The 16284-nt window shown below is 42.9% G+C and overlaps 1 protein-coding gene across 2 annotated transcripts in view; it reads right to left on the bottom strand.

The window, feature by feature from the left end:
- PLK4 (polo like kinase 4) overlaps positions 1 to 2637 on the bottom strand; it is a 17712-nt gene extending 15075 nt beyond the window's left edge. The window contains exons 1-4 of one of the 2 annotated variants that reach the window (XM_018565959.1): positions 2414 to 2637; positions 1519 to 1614; positions 1305 to 1400; positions 313 to 427 (exon numbers count right to left, since the gene is read on the bottom strand). In XM_018565959.1, the coding sequence (XP_018421461.1) occupies positions 313 to 427; positions 1305 to 1400; positions 1519 to 1614; positions 2414 to 2443 (337 nt within the window). In that variant the 5' untranslated portion in view covers positions 2444 to 2637. Of the gene's footprint in view, positions 1 to 312; positions 428 to 1304; positions 1401 to 1518; positions 1615 to 1932; positions 2103 to 2413 lie in introns of those variants that run through there. The other variant, XM_018565958.1, reaches the window with a different exon arrangement.
- Positions 2638 to 16284: the final 13647 nt, after the last annotated feature.

Raw genomic sequence — 16284 nt, 5'->3', positions numbered from 1 at the left:
TCCTATTTGCCCCCAGAAAATTCGGGGTTTTTAAAAAAAAAAAAAAAAAAGAAAGAAAGAAAGAAAAAGGAAGAATAAAAAAATGATTCAACAGCATAATGAATAGTCACTCGGATTTTAAACCAAAAACATACAACAGAAAAAGAATTCAAAGAAATGTCCCATCCTGAATGTGCATTCATCATCTTTAACAAAAGACCTATCACAGCTCCAGGTATGCTAGCCAGCCCCAGCTGATACAAACTTTTTAAGGTTAAGACACAGACCCATCTGCCATAAATGAAAGTAAAAATACTAACGACTTCAACCCACCTTCTTTTTCTGTGAAGGGTTTCTTCCGATTCTTTAAAAACCTGTTCATCTCTCCATTGTGGCACATCTCCAGTATAAGATAGACATAATTGCTATCTTCAAAATAATTATAAAGCTATAGCAAAGAAAGAGAAAGCTGGGTTATAAAACTATTTTTAAGACAATGTTTAAAGCTCATCTCCAAAAAGAAATACGGTAAACTCTCCATTATCCGGCATCCACGAAGATTGGTAGATACCAGATAAATGTTGTTTCTGGTTGCTTGAGAGTTACTATTAAAAATAGGTTTAACTAATGCCATACCCCACACTATACCATAAACTCTGTATTGACTTCATATTAATATTGAAATGCAGTAATCAAAAGCAAATTAAGACAAATAGACACACAATCGTTTCCAGGATAATACATGCCGCAGATCAACAAGTACAGAGCGGTGTGTCATGTCACTTTCTTCTCGGCACCTCAGCTTGCGAGAGCTCGCAGAGCTGAGCGTGCCGAGATGAACAATTTCAACTTTAGCCAATCGGCTCGCGCGTATAAACCGGCGCGACGGGATGCGACGTCTGGCTGGTTGTTACAGACGAGCCGATTGGCTGAAGGTGCAGTCAATCATCTGACTGCACTCAGCTCACACACTGCACGCGAAGCTCCGTGCTGGAGAGCTTTGCTTCGCTCTGCACGGCTTCGCGTGCAGTGTGTCACAACCTTAAGCCTCTTGTCCCCTAGGCTCCGACGGTTGAAGGCCTGCTGACATTATCACATCTAATGCAGGGTCCATAGCCTGGCATTATATGCGAGGACACAGACAGCACACAAGCCAGAGCAGAGGGGAGAAAGTTGAGTAATGACCACAGGTCGAGGAGGTCAGGTAAGTAAAAGTCCTTTACACAGCTCCGCAATACAAAAATAAATAGTTAACCCTTGCTGTGGGTTGGTAGCCTCACTGCAGGGGTAGTTTTGTTTTTTCATTCAGATTTTAAGAAGCCTACCTCCAAAATAGATGGGTGCTTTAGCTGGCATTGGATCTCTACCTCATTACGCACTCTCTGGACCATGCCAACCCTCTGCATGGCCTTTTTGTCGATCTACAATGACAAAAAAAAACAAATCTGTAGTTGGACCAGCACATATGAAATGATCAATAACAAATATGTGCAGTGTACATACAAAACTGCAAAGGAAAAAAATAAAAGGGAGACTTACCATTTTGATAGCTACTTCGATGCCAGTATGTATGGACTGTGCCCTGTACACACAGGCAAATGAGCCTTTGCCGAGGAGGTTGAGGACCCTGAAGTCCTGGAAGACAATACAAAAAAATAGTTTAAAATTCACATAGCAGTAGATGGAAGCTGTCAGAATTGTATGTTGTCCAAAAGACACATATACCATGCACCTTCTATACCAGGTGTAGTCAAATTAATACGGAATTCAGAAGCCGGTCTGTCCAGATCCAGGAGTCAGAAACATTTTTTTTAAGTGCCAGCTCCAAGGGCAACAACTAGAGTAACCTTCAAATGCTGTAATTTTTAGAGGTCATTGGCTACCTGGCTTTTGGGATCTGTCCAGCCCTGCTCTACATACAGATACATATATACTAGGGTACCCCCGATATACCTCTATGGAGTTCTCCCCCTGCAGTAGCGGTGTACAGCTGTCCCCCATCTGCTTCTCATTGCCTCCATCAGAGGAATGGTCTTTGGGGGCAAGGTTGGGGAAGAGGAAAGTGAGGACCCTCTCCAGCATGATGTCAGTCAGGGAGAGAAGACATAAGACTGAAGAGCCTGGCATACAGGTGACAGCGGGTAGACCCAATCCAGCCCGGCTGAGTTCCCGCTGTCCCAACTGACAGCAACCATCACTATATGACAACAACTATTAGCAACCACAACATGGCAGGGGACGCTAGGGGAGGAGAGAGCAGGGCGGGTGGTAAACAATCACACGGAGCGGGATCCCAGGAGACATCAGACTCTTCTGTGTACATGACACGCTGGGAATTGTGGTCCCCCCCCCTTCTCTCCCCTTTCGGCAACTACTAGGGAAGGCTGGATCGCTTAGCGACAGATCTCCCAGCATACAACCTCCAGCTACACACCTCTATCCTCCCCCCGATGCTGCTCGCCATGTTTCCTCTGGGCGGCCCGGCTCATCGTCGCAGAAATACACCGGGTAGGCACTCGGATGCTCCCGAGGTAGCGGAGAGGACGATCTCTTCAAACTGGGGGTGAACGGAGACGCGAAAGCCTGGTCCCATTACCGCGGGGCTGGTTGTTTTTTAAAAATTCCGCCCGTTACAGTCACGTGATCCACACTACGTGCGTGGCGGCGTCAGCAGTAGCCTGAGGAGGCTCTGTCAGCTGTAGTGAGAAGAAGGTGTTTCAATAAAGCTTTGTGCGTTCAAAGGCGGCTGGCAAAGTCAGCGCTTTGCCAGCCGAATGATGGCGGCTAAACAGTGCAAGGGAAAGATAATAGTGTCTTGCGGCAGCAATCAGTTCTCCAGCTGTGCTGCGTGATTTATACACAATTTTTGATGCTAAGGAGTTCTGGCTGTCTCTTGTTTCAAACCTATAGGAGACCCTGACCGAGAACAAGCTTGCATGTTTTAAGCTTCTAACTTCTAAGCGTTGTACATGTCTGGGGGGGGGCTTACAATAGAACTGAAGGCAAAACTTTTTTTTTTTTTAGTTTTGGATAGTGTAAGGACGCTTATACCAAGGGTTGCAACCGAAAAATGGTACTAATGGTACATAAATTGCTGATAGTACCAAAACGGGCAAACATTAATTGCGCCCCTATTTTCTCTCCTTCCCGCTTGGTGGCGGTCTGTGTCCCTCCGATCCCCGCTGCTCTCCCCCGCCTGTATTGGCAGAGGCATCAGGGATCGGAGGGGGCACAGACCGGTGCCTAGCGGGGAGAAGAAAAGCTGTCAGGATGCGGGAAGGAGAGAACTGTCACAGGAGGCTGAGCTCTCCTCCTGCACCACCTTGGTCGGCCTCCTATAACAGGCAAGTCAGGATGGAGAACAGGTTACATGCAGTCAGTGATCAGAACTGATCTATGAGTGTTTGTAAATAACTAAGTACATAGTATGCTTACTTTTTTCCCAGTTATGAACAGGAAGTGCTCTACATCACTTCCTGTTCATTCATGACTGTTACATAGTAACTGATACTATCTCCACAGTTTATGTATAGACAGGAGCATGTGCTGGGGCTGCAGAAAAAGAGATTTAGGACTCTGTTTTCTTTTTTTATTTGAAAAGGGAAATATCAGGGGTCTGTTTAGACCCCTGATATTTCCCCAAAGCCCCCGACAGTAAAGTACAAAAAATAATTTTGAAAATTGGGTGAAAAAAAAGGAATGTACAGCACAAATAACAGAGTACAGGGGTCAGGAGTATATAGTGTACAGCACAAATAACACAGTATAGGGGTCAGGAGTATATAATGTACAGCACAAATAACACAGTATAGGGGTCAGGAGTAGGGATGCACCGAAATTGAATTTTGAGACTGAAACCGAAAATAAAACATTTGTCAGGCCAGAACCGAAAGTGAAATTTTTTCCCCTAAACTTTTTATTATTTTTTTTGTATAATCTTTATTTTCAAAATTTTGATCACAAAGAAAAACAAAAAAGGGACAAAAGTGGGTGGAACAAAGACCCCAGAATGGATGACATACAAAATAACATAACGATTGGGCGACCAGCCCTCACACAACCAGCAGGCTGGAACTGGTCAATGGAAATGGTGCACAAGGCACTACCTAGAGTTTAAGTAAGTAGGCATCCGGATTCACTGACATTTTTCAAACAGAACTTTTTTCCAACCTTTTTAAGAGGCTTCCTGCAATGGTGGCATCACTCTCCTCCGCCACCGCTCGGCATTCTGAAACCTTCTCTCCTCCCCGCTGGGAAGGCACACAGACCGGCACACAGCGGGGAGGAGAGAAGCTGGATGCACTGAATTTTCAGCTGTAGTTTCGGCTGTCATGGTGCTTTCGGCGGCTGAAATTTCGGTGCATCTCTAGTGAGGAGTATATAATGTACAGCACAAATCATTAGGAGTATATAATGTACATCACAAATGACAAGAGTACAATCATCAGGAGTATATAATGTACAGCACAAATGACAAGAGTAAAATCATCAGGAGTATGTAAAATACAACATAATTAAGAGAGTATAGGGGTCAGGACTAGGTAACATACAACATAATTTATGAAGTACAGGACTATACCACATTTGGCAAAGCTTATAGAATGCAGTCGTGAAGAGAATGTAACCTAGTACCTTTTATGTTGTTGGTCAGTGGGAGGGACGCGTGGGAAAACATTGCCTGCGTTTTGTTCCACTGCAAACGCAAAAAATAGAGCAAGCAGCATTTGTTTGCGTTTGCAGTGGAATGGAACGCAGGCAATGTTTTGCCATGCGTCCGATTGCACTGGAAAGCAAGCCGGCTGGCTCCATGCGTTCAGGGGCAGGAGGGGGCGTGGTGGTGCATTGAAGTCAATGGCACCACATCCACTACCCCCACCCGCAGTCCGATCACCCGCACCCTGCAAAGCATTATTTTTGTAGATCGCACTGGACCGGAACTAACAATCCTGCGTTCCAGGTGTGGGCGATCGCACTGAGGGCGGGGGTGCATGGCTTTGGTGCCATTGACTTCAATGCACCGCCACGCCCCAGAACCCAGGGGGAAGTTTTGTGAGTGATTGCGTTGCGTTCCAGCAGCTGCCGCTCTGGAATGCACCGCAATTGGTGTGAACAAGCCCTTAGGCACAGCAATAATTCTAGATGTTTGCTATAAGACAGCAAATCTTCACTTTTCTTACTTTCACTATACTGGAGGTGTTGGATGGACATCAGCCATTGCATGTAGCAGTCAATGAATCCATTCACCTTTGGCTCTTGCTCAACTCTCTCTGCCAGGTGCAAGGTTTGTAATTTTAGCTGTCCACATAAACAAATGCAAGAAGGAAATATGATATGTAATTCTGCACTCTTCTGATAAAATCAAAATTCATCCAGAACTACAGACAAACGGTTTCTTAGGTCACCAACAACCATTTCATGTGTATCAATACATCCTCTGGGTAGTGGGATAGAAGAGTGTGGGATTAAATATCATCCTTCCTTCTTGTGGTAGTTATTAGACTAAAGCAAAACTTCTGGCTAATAGTTAAAACTCCCAGAATAATGAGTGGGCCTGCACATGTAGGGGCAGAGGAATAAGCTGTAATATTTACCTCATTCCTTGTTCCAGCAGGCTTCTGGCGCTCTCCTCTTCTCTACGACACTCCAGGCTGTGGACAGACCCTCACCGTCTTCACATATAATACAGGACTATCGGTCCTGCATTGCATGTCACCAGTGTGCGCTGCCAGCTGGAGCACCTTAGAAAATAGGCTTCGGGGGAATGGTCACACAACATGAAGGAAGCCTGCCAGGCCAAGGAAAAAGGTAAGTGTTACAGCTTATTCTTCTACCCCTAAAAAGTGACACTAAATTCAGGAATTAGATCCTAAAAGTGCATTCAAGTACCTTAACTATTAACAAAAATGTTATATGTTTGTGTATAACTGGGCTGTAGATCCTCAAATAATTTCTAAATTCCTGATGACACTGTCCTTCCTTCTGGAGGGTGACTACTTTTTGTTCCCCATGGTCCCTGTGTGCGTTGTAAAGTAGCCACCGCAGCAAGCTGGCTCCTGTGATGGACTACAATCTTAGTTTTTGTTTACTAATTTGTATTGAGATTGTAGTCTATCACAGGATTGATCTTGAAGCAGTTACAACCTAACAACACACACCTGGACCATGGGGAACAAAAGTAACCACCCTCCAGATTTTCAGGTGCATCGGTCAAATACCTGGACTTTTTTTTAAATGTGTAAGGGCTTGTTCACACCGATTGCGGTGCATTCCAGAGCGGTAGCTGCTGGAACGCACAGCAAACGCTCACTAAACTTCTCCCATTCGTTCTGGGACGGGAGGGGGCGTGGCGGTACATTGAAATCAATAGCACCACCTGCGTTCTGGTCCACTGCGAACGCCAAAAAATTCTGCATGCTCTATTTTTTGCGTTCGCAGTGGACTGGAGCGCAGGCAAAGTTTTTTGCCACACGTCCGATCGCACTGCGGTGGGGGGGTGGGGGGGACACGGCCGTGGTGCCATTGACTTCAATGCACCGCCACGCTCCCTACCCAGAACGAAGGGGGAAGTTTAGTGAGCGATTGATGTGCGTTCCAGCAGATATCGCTCTGGAACGCACTGCAATTGGTGTGAACAAGCCCTTAAAGGTAACAGTCTTGAACATAATTCCAGCATTTTCCAAAGACCGTAAAATGTGCCGGCCAAGAGGAACAGTTTTGCTTGTCAAAGCTCACTATTGTCATAATCAAATTGAAAGGAAATCTGCTAAATGCTACAAACATATAGTATATCCTTAACATAGTCATTTCTGTGACTTCTCATTAGAAGCTGTTTGTTGGGAGCTTCCCAAAACTGGAATTTGTAGCAGGGTTCCCAGACTGAAAACACCTCACCCCAAGGCTGACTTGCACAGAGGCATAACCTGGTGTAGAGAGCAAAATCTAAAGCTCTAAGTGATGGACAAGAGTAAAACTGGCCGCACGTTGTTAGAATTTTGGCCAAAACACAGTGGGTGGACAAAAGTTGATTACTCAACTGACTTTTGTCGAAGGTTTAGTTTTGAAAATTATTACGAACAGTGAATAGAGCCAATCAACTGCAGCCACTGTTGGCTATTCTGACAATGGCAGGTACTTTTCCTTAGAATACAATAGCCAGGCCCAGGGGGATTCCTCCATCCATGCGAAACACCTGTTAGATTTCATTCAGGATGCAGGCTAAATGAAAGAGATAATCAATGAATGTATGGCAAGCTTAAAGGAGAACTATGGGTTTAAGGCTTTTCCCCATAGTTCTCCTTAGGGTAACGAGAGGACACAAACTATCGTCCTCCCGTCACCCTAGGCTCAGTATACCGCGAGCTGTAGCTGCTGCTTGGTAGCTGTACCTCCCCCATCCGTTCCTCCAGTCAGCGCTGGAGGATCGGAGCGGGGAGGGGAGAGTCCCTGCAGGGAGCCGTGAGTGACAGTCACCACATTCTGCAGGGAGATGATCGAGAAGTGAGCGAGCGACGGTATGTGTTCGCTCACTTCCCAATCTATTGAGCCGAAGTGTGACAGTTTAATTGTCACATGTCGGCTCGGACTATGAGGATGAGTGAAAATCACTTACCTCATAGTTCTCCTTTAATACTGTTTGAATGGTCATGTATTTCACCTATTTCCTACAGTCAAGTTTATATTTGGAAAAGGCAAGGTATTCTTTCAGTCCACAATTTTGCCAAATGGTAACCCTGGTGGGAGATCCATAGTGGTATTGGCAGTAATTTCCTAGAAGATTATAGGCTCAGTATTACACTGCATGGGCTAAACTCCAGGCCATGCCAAAGCCATTGGTGTGGAATCAATGCTGATTCAGATTGAAGGAAAAGTTCACTTTCAGTGCACTTATCCTTCAGAGCTCCACTCTCAGACCTGAACACTTGGCAAATTGGAACTACTTTAAGTGTCTCTATTTCTCTTCACTACAGCTTCCCACTGCTGCACATCATTTTTTTCAGTCAATCAAAGTCTACTTAGCCTTGTATTCTAAATTTACCTCTTTATTTTGCCCATAACTGCAATTTGTTGTTCTATGCCATAGGCCCTGTATTTTCTACCTGCCTTAGGCCCCCTTATTTACTTGAGATGTCCCTGACCTAATCCTGACTTTAGGAAGCACCAGAATCCTAATCCTTCCCACACTTAATCTCAGCTACTCAAATATCCTCCAGTCTGGTCTTCCAATGACAAGGCTTTTACCTTTATAATCTATCATGTCTTGGGCAGCAAACAAGGATTGTCTACCTCTACCGCAGCTCTATATATTTATATATAAATTATGGCGCTGCATTATAACTCGTTTGTCCAGTGTATAACTGATTGCATGATATTTGCAGCATATTACTGCCACTAGATGGAGCTGAGGAGCATGGGTTTCACTTTGCTCATTGGCTCCATCTAGTGGCAGTAATGGGCCACAAACATTGTTCACTCAGCGATAAGCTGGGCGACCGTGTTATAAATCAGCCTATTCACAAAAGGGTGAAGAGTTTGGAGATGGCAGGAGAAGTGAACAATCCAGGACAACATAGCTGAACTGGAAAGTGAGCTGAACTGGACATTTTTTTAAATCAGCTATTTTGTCCTAGATTCTTCACTTCTCTTGCCTTCTCCAAACTCTTCACACTTTTGTAAATAACCTTGATAGTGTTTATTAAAATGATTCATGCATGTGTATTTAGTTTATAATTACCTTCCTCCTATTCATCGAACCATTTTTTAATATGATAAAATTGTCTAACATAATATTATTGTATTGTAGGTTTCTTCACATGCTGATTTTTTTTGTATTCCTCTTAAATACAGAAAATTGTACAATCAGATAGCATCCTGTAGGAATAGTGTCACACATTCAACAAAAACAAAAAGGAAAGAGAGGCTACTATACTTCAATAGTCTGGAGTCACTGTACTGTATTATTGACAGTCAATCATAATTGTATCAGAATGCTTATTATGTGACTACAACAAGGGAAACAACTCCAAATTATACACAAGCTTTAAATGTACACAGAGAGGGAAAGGCTGTTCTTTACAATCACACTAAAAGTAGCTTTTTTAATCGTAAAGCAAAGAGGGCTGAAAGCTTATCATAAAATCTATTTAAGAACATTCCACTCTCCACTTGTGGGGTGGGTCTCACATATGTAGATGTACAAATGAGGTAGCTCTATATGACGTCAGCACCGTTTATGCATTTGTTTTTGCACACATGTGAAATGCACATTTCGGGCCTGAAAATGGACCCCCCCATTTTCTGAAAGCAAAGACCCTGGAGAAAAATATGTTGCACAATATTAGCAGAACAGCTTATCAAACTCCAAATGCCTGTAAAAATGCATTTAAATTAAAGCATTCAAATGCCTGTGAAAATTCATCAATTTAGAGTTAAAGCAGACCTCCAGGCAAAATGGTTCTAAACCTTGCAGTAGGGCTACCCCTGCACTGCAAGGGTTAAGTGCTAATTTTTAGGTGCTAAAAAAAAGTGGACTTGGAGTCAGCTTGCTCTTAGCCTGGTTCCTGGAACCTCTCTTCCCCTCAGGTGCAGCACTCTAATGCTGGCCACACACCTATAGATCATCTGCAGATTTTCTGTGGTCAGATGGAAAAAGTGCAACAGATTCCTCCATCTACGCTAAACTGTGTGGATGGAGGAATCTCCCACTGGGCCAAGCTTCAGTATTTTGCTAGTCGGCCCCACTGCCTCTCAAAATACCTGAACAATCTGATTGGATGCAGGCATTGTTCAGGTATTTGGAGATCCAGTGGGGCCGACTAGCAAGATACTGAAGCTTGGCCCAGTGGGAGATTCCTCCATCCACACAGTTTAGTGTAGATGGAGGAATCTGTTGCACTTTTTCCATCTGACCATAGAAAATGGGCGGAGCTTGCTGACGCTCCGGCCGTGCGCGGCCCGGGAACGCTGCGCTGGACCCAGGCCTGGTGAGTCTCTTACACCCTTGTAGTGCGGCGGTAGTCCCACTGAAGGGTTAAGAAAAATGTTGTCCGTAGTTCTGCTTTAACCTTGAATAATGGCCCTGGAATTACTGCTCTCACTTGCACATGATAGCCAACATGTGCCCAAATGTCGTTTTGATACATAGGCACCACTGACGTTTGTATGTGCCTGTACGCACAGGTGGAGGAACTTTAAAAAATGTGTTTTTTTAATATAACTTACATTTTTTAAACGTATGAATGTAAGGGAGTTCATATATACAGCTACACAATTTGTAGATCTGCATATATGTGATCCAGCCCAGAAGGGGAGAGTGGAGAGTGTTCTTAAATAGATTTTATGATAAACTTTTAACCCTCTTTGCTTTGCGATTAAAGGAGAACTATGAGATGAGTGATTTCCACTCACCTCATAGTTCTAGCCGACCTGTGACAATGAGACTGTCACAGGTCGGCTCAGTAGATCGGGAGGTGAGCGAACACATACCTCTCGATCCTGTCAAGGCTCTCTGCCGTGACAAGGGCTGGATTCCCCCCTCCCCGCTTCGATCCGCCAGCGCTGACTGGCAGAACGGACGGGGGAGGGGGCGGGCTCTGCCTCCTATCTAGAGGCAGAGCCAGCTGTCACTCACTCAGCTGGGTGGATCTCGACATCGATGTCGGGATTCGCTCCGGCTGTGGCGTCTCAGTATACCGCAAGCTGTAGCTCGCGGTATACTGAGCTTAGGGTAACGGGAGGACACTTGTTTGTGTCCTCCCGTTACCCTAAGGAGAACTATGGGGAAAAACACTGACCCCATAGTTCTCCTTTAAAAAACTACTTTTAGTGTGATTGTAAACAACAGTCTTTCCTTCTCTGAATTTATTCAAAGAGAAAGCCTCAGACACAAAAAAAAGAGATAAATCCACTTTGTGTGCATCAAATACCTTTGCAAACCTGGTATTACCTTCTAAAAGTGGCAGTGACATCATCACTGTGCTATACATAGTCTATGCAGAGCTGTGGGAGGAACCCAGCAGGCCCCACCCACTACAGACTGCCTATAGAAAACTAGAGGAGGGGCCTGAGGCAGAGGAGGGTGCTGTGACAGGCAAAAGGTGTAGAATTCAAAGCTTTCTCAGCTGTTCCCGGGCAGATCGGCATCACAGATTGTATGTGCAGGAGAACCTATCTGCCCTGGAACAGCTGATCGGTCCTGAAATCTCCCCCCCTATCCGACTTTGTATTGCACTCACAAAGTTGGATAGAAGTGAGATTTCAGGACCTATCAGCTGTTCCAGGGCAGATAGGTTCTCCGGCACATACAATCTGTGATGCCGATCTGCCCGGGAACAGCTGAGAAAGCTTTGAATTCTACACCTTTTGCCGGTCACACATTTTTACCCCGGAAAAAAGAATGTGTGACTGTGATAGAACACCGGCAAGAGCGCAGCAGTGACAGATCTTTATTACAGGAAGCTCCACTGGATTACTACACAGATCTGGAAGAAATACACAAATCACATAAATACACAAATAACATTCACATGCCGCTTATATTTAGACAACCTTTGCTTATCCCAGGAGTTCAGCTTGAAACTTTCTGAATAATTTTGATTTTATTTTGTGTCTTGTAGTCACATAAGGAGGGTTCTGATACTATGTTTGATTGGCAGCCTTGACAATCTACTCTTGAACTAATTTTTCATGTAAATTTAACTGCAGACCCTTTTCTTTTTATCTCTATTAAACTGTTTCAAACTTTATTGAAAGTTCTGTTTGAACAGTCGAATGGGCTGATCTCATTTGCCTCCTTACACATAATTCTTTTCATCCTTTCTTTCTCACTATTACAAAGACTACATTAAGACCTATCTGGCACTAAAAAAAAGGTTAGCGACCTTTGCTGAAAGGTATTTGCATTTACTATTGTTTAGCCTTCTCTTGCCAAGTGTCACTGAATGTTTCTAAATTATGTCACCATGGCAACCTCTTCATAGTTAACTATAAGACCTTTTCAGCACAGGCAGAGTGTTGCTGGCACTGCACCGTACAGCTGCCCCAGGAAGTACCCAGCGCCACTTTCTACCCACTGTCAGTAAGTATTCCAATCACATGAGAAGAAGAATGGATGGTGTGACCATTAACGCATGCTGATTGAAAGATTTATTGTGTTTAAAATCCAAAATGTACAAGTTGCAGTATTTGACCCTGTTTGAAAGGTGATGAAAGAGGAAGAATGCTTTTAAAAAGAACACGTTTAGTAATGGAAAAATACTAAAAAAATGTTTCTGTCTGTAATATTCGGTAGATAAAGTCAGTTGGTTGTCTAAGTCAGTTTACTATTTTGCAGAATAGCATGCACTCGAAAATATTATATATTAAAGTGTATACTTAAAATATTACAATTCAAAGGATTTGAGTGACAATGTAAGCTCATAAGACATCTAATTAGTAGAGTAGGATATGCACAATATGTTATTTTTCTTATTTGTTTGTAATTCAGTGTCAATATTGTGCTTTAAAGCTACAAATCTGCACAAAAAAATATATTCCTATAACCCTTTCGCTGCCAAGGTGTTTTATGCACACATGTTATAATCAACATTTTAGGCCTGAAAAATACTTAAACCCCCCAGAGTTATATAGTTACTAAAAGCACAAACCCTGTAGAATAAAATGGTGGCAGTTACAAATTTTTATGTTGCGTGATATTACTGAAACTCTTTATCAAACCCCAAAATTTCAGTAAAAAGTACACTTTTTTACATTAATTTTAGTGCACAAAAACATAATATAAAACCCATTTTTTGTAAAATATAAAAGATGAGGGTGTGCCGAGTCCATAGATATCCAACATGCCAAGCCTAAAATTGCATTTGTCTGTGAAACAGGGACAAAATACAGTACCCCACATTGTCCATGTGCGACGCTTTAAATACGACGCTGTATAGGTCATCAGTTTAGAGTTAACTGTGAATATTGGCCCTAGAATTATTGCTCTCACTCAGGCGCACGTGGTGATACATCGTTGTTTTCATACATAGGAACACCAAACGCTTGTTTACATTAATATGCTCACGTTCACAAGGGCTTTCATTTTTATTGTATTTTTAGATTTTTCTATTTTTTTTAAACTTTTTGTTTTACTTTACTTCATTGCTATCACATAGAAGTTCTAACAAGCCCCCTATGGGAGAGCAAATTAGGTTCTTTAAGGTGACATTAGGGGTCTGCTAGACCCCTAATGTCACCTTTCCACTTCTTCCTCAACTTTTCTAGTGAGGTAATGACAGCTATAGAATTTAGAGGTCAGGGGTTAGTGTCCCCTTATAGTGGTGGTTGGTGGTGACTGCTCCTCTAAATTTTGGTTGTCAATGGTATTTGCCCCCTTAAATGTTGGTGATCAGTGGGGAGTGCCCCAAAACTGTTGCTGCTCAATGGTGTTTTTTTGACCCCGTAAGATTGCTGGTCAGTGTGCCCCTTTTATGGTCAGTATGCCCCCCTTTTGTTGTTAGTGTGCTTCACCTTCTTTGGTGGTCAGTGGGAGCAGTGGTACTTACAAAAGAGAATTGATTGGTGGCAGAGGAGGAAGGCGAGGGCTATATTTAAATTTTTTCTTTACATTTGTGATTACTGCGATTGGTTCGCAGTGATCAAGACGCAGAGATACCCCGATCTCTGTTCTTTGCATTTTCCCTGTGACTTGAGCTGACAGCATCTAATGGCAGCTCAAGCACAAGCATTCAAAGTGCGCACTGGCAGAACAAGTGTGTTTTCTACATCTCATTTATAACTGCTGCTCTGGAAAATTGCGTCCACCAACCCGCCATTTCTTTTATGGTGTGGTATTTAGGTGGTTAAAAATAAATATATGCATTTTTTACTATATTATATGGAATTAATGGGAATACCTAAATCTGAGTTGTGAGTGTTTCCAACAGTTGGAAGTGCCCAATTTTGCCACCTAGGGGACCCCTACATGACCCAATTATTTTACACTTGTATCTAACTACAATCAAGTACTCCTCTAGCAGAGACTGCAGTTTATAGGCACCTAGAATTACAAAGGTCCTCCCAATGCAGAACGTCATGAATACAACAGAGATCGCAGTTTATAAATATAATATTTAAAATAATATTTAAAAAGAATATTATTTCTAGGAATTTTGAATATATTTTAATTAGGTTTTCTATGGAGCTATGGACAAATTCCATTTCACATCAGCAACTCGTGAATTACAGTTTTCTGCTCAGCTGCATAAGAAAAGTTACAAAACTGTCATTCAGTTGTAAATTTGTTCATTGTAGAAAGAAACTTTTTCCTTTAGGGCCTATTCACACCTAAGCTGTTTGTCGATCAGTGCGACAAACACCAGGAATCCCATCCTTGTGCACATGACAGTGTTTTGTCGCAAGCAGAAATAAGCCTGTCGCACAAAATACTACATGCACTACTTTGGGGCAGATGGCAGCGCGTTTTGTCCCATGGACTCAATAGAAAACACTTGAAAAATGCATGAATGTGCCAGAATATGCTCATAAAACTGCGCAACTTATTTTACATGTGCAAAATGCTCGCAAAAACGTGCGTAAAATGCGTGTAATAGGTGTTGCCTAGGTGTGAATCGAGCCTTACAGTGGTATTAAGTAAACATTATACTCAGAGCATAAGTACACAATTAGGCCCCTTTCACATGGGCAACGGTCCATTCTGATCACTTTTGTAAAACAATATTTCAGATATTTTAATATAAGACTGCAGAGCTGCATGCTGATGTGAATTTTTGTTAGAGGGGTAAAGGTCCCTTTTAATGCACAAGAACCCTGATATTTTACAGTATCCTTAAATTGTTTAATAATTTGTTTGGATTCATTCATAAAGTATATTAAATAGCAATTTGGAATAAACTGAAAGCTATTGAAAGCTTCAGATTCAAGTATTAAGCAATCTTAAAGCAGTAATCCCCGGTATGGATATTCCCATGATGACCAATTAGAAGTTTTTTTATTGACTCTGGAACATGTATCATTACACCATATGGGCCTCTTCTTCTATCTATCTAGTCCTTTTGAAATTATAGACGCCCTGTAGCTAAAATAGAGTGTTTCTGATCTGATTTGATAGTGACCCTCATGTTTCAATAGGTTGAGTATGTAATTCTAAAACAAGTACGTACTAGATAAGGACGTTTCCCTGACCCTCCTGATTTGTGAACGTGTTTCAGGTTGGTGACACTAGGCACAGTGGCGTCACAAGGGCCGCACCCGGGTGACACCATTGGAGGAGTGACACCAAAATGAATAACAGTTATTTTGGTGTCAACCCCCTCAGAAAAGTCGGTCATGGACCGAACGTCTGACAGTATCAGGAGAGAGGAGGGGACCCGGCGGCATACCTTGTCCCGCCGGGTGACTGTCGCCTCCTCTCTCTGCCGGCATCCATCACCAAGAAGGCTGCCGGCAGGTATCAGAATACTGCCGCGCGTGCGTGATGACGTCATCGTGCATGCGCGGTGACGTCTCGGCGGGGTGACACTCGGTTTCCGCTCCGGGTGTCACCCAGCCTCGGGGCGCCCTTGACTAGGCAGTAGACATGTGCATCGGCAAAAAATTTGTTTAGTTTCGTTTTGACCTGTCAGTGTGCCTTTGCTATTATATAGGGGGATTGTTATCCCCCTATGTGATAGCAATAACATTAAGTGTAAAAAAATGTTCAAAAAATAAAAGTCACATATAAGTCACACATCTATTTACTTACATATAAATGTAAATACGCGTCCGATGCGCCAGCGCGCGGAAACGACAATTGCGCTTTACATGTTACATATCGCCGTGAACAACGAAGTGAGAGCAATAATTTTAGGGCCATCAATCACTGATAACACTAAACTTATGAGCGGTAAAAGCTTTTAAAGCATCGCCTATGGCCAATTTTGGGTATTGTAGGTTTTTGAGGTTTCGCGCGCGCAATTTTAAGGCTTGACATGTTTGGTGTCTTTTTACCCGACGTGACCCTGCCTTTTATATTTTACCAAAAATTGGGTAATACAACATTTTTTATAATTTAAATTCATAGGGGAAACAGTTTTTTTTTTTTTATTTTCTGTCATTTTTCCTTAATATAGTAAAAAATAAAAACCCGCAGTGGTGATTAAATACCACCAAAATAAAGCTCCTATCTGTCCCCATAAAATAGTATACAATTAATTTCAGTACAGTGTTGCATGACGGAATAAATGTCCTTGACTCCTGGCCGAAAATCTGAACTGCGCATGCGCCCGCCCCAAGATGCTTTGCGGCCCCCCGAGAATTTTCAGATTTTCGGAC

This window comes from Nanorana parkeri, unplaced genomic scaffold (genome assembly GCF_000935625.1).
Source record: "Nanorana parkeri isolate BGI_ZX_2015 unplaced genomic scaffold, ASM93562v1 scaffold903, whole genome shotgun sequence".
Lineage (NCBI taxonomy): Eukaryota > Metazoa > Chordata > Amphibia > Anura > Dicroglossidae > Nanorana > Nanorana parkeri.
This window is presented reverse-complemented; position numbering and strand designations above follow the sequence as displayed.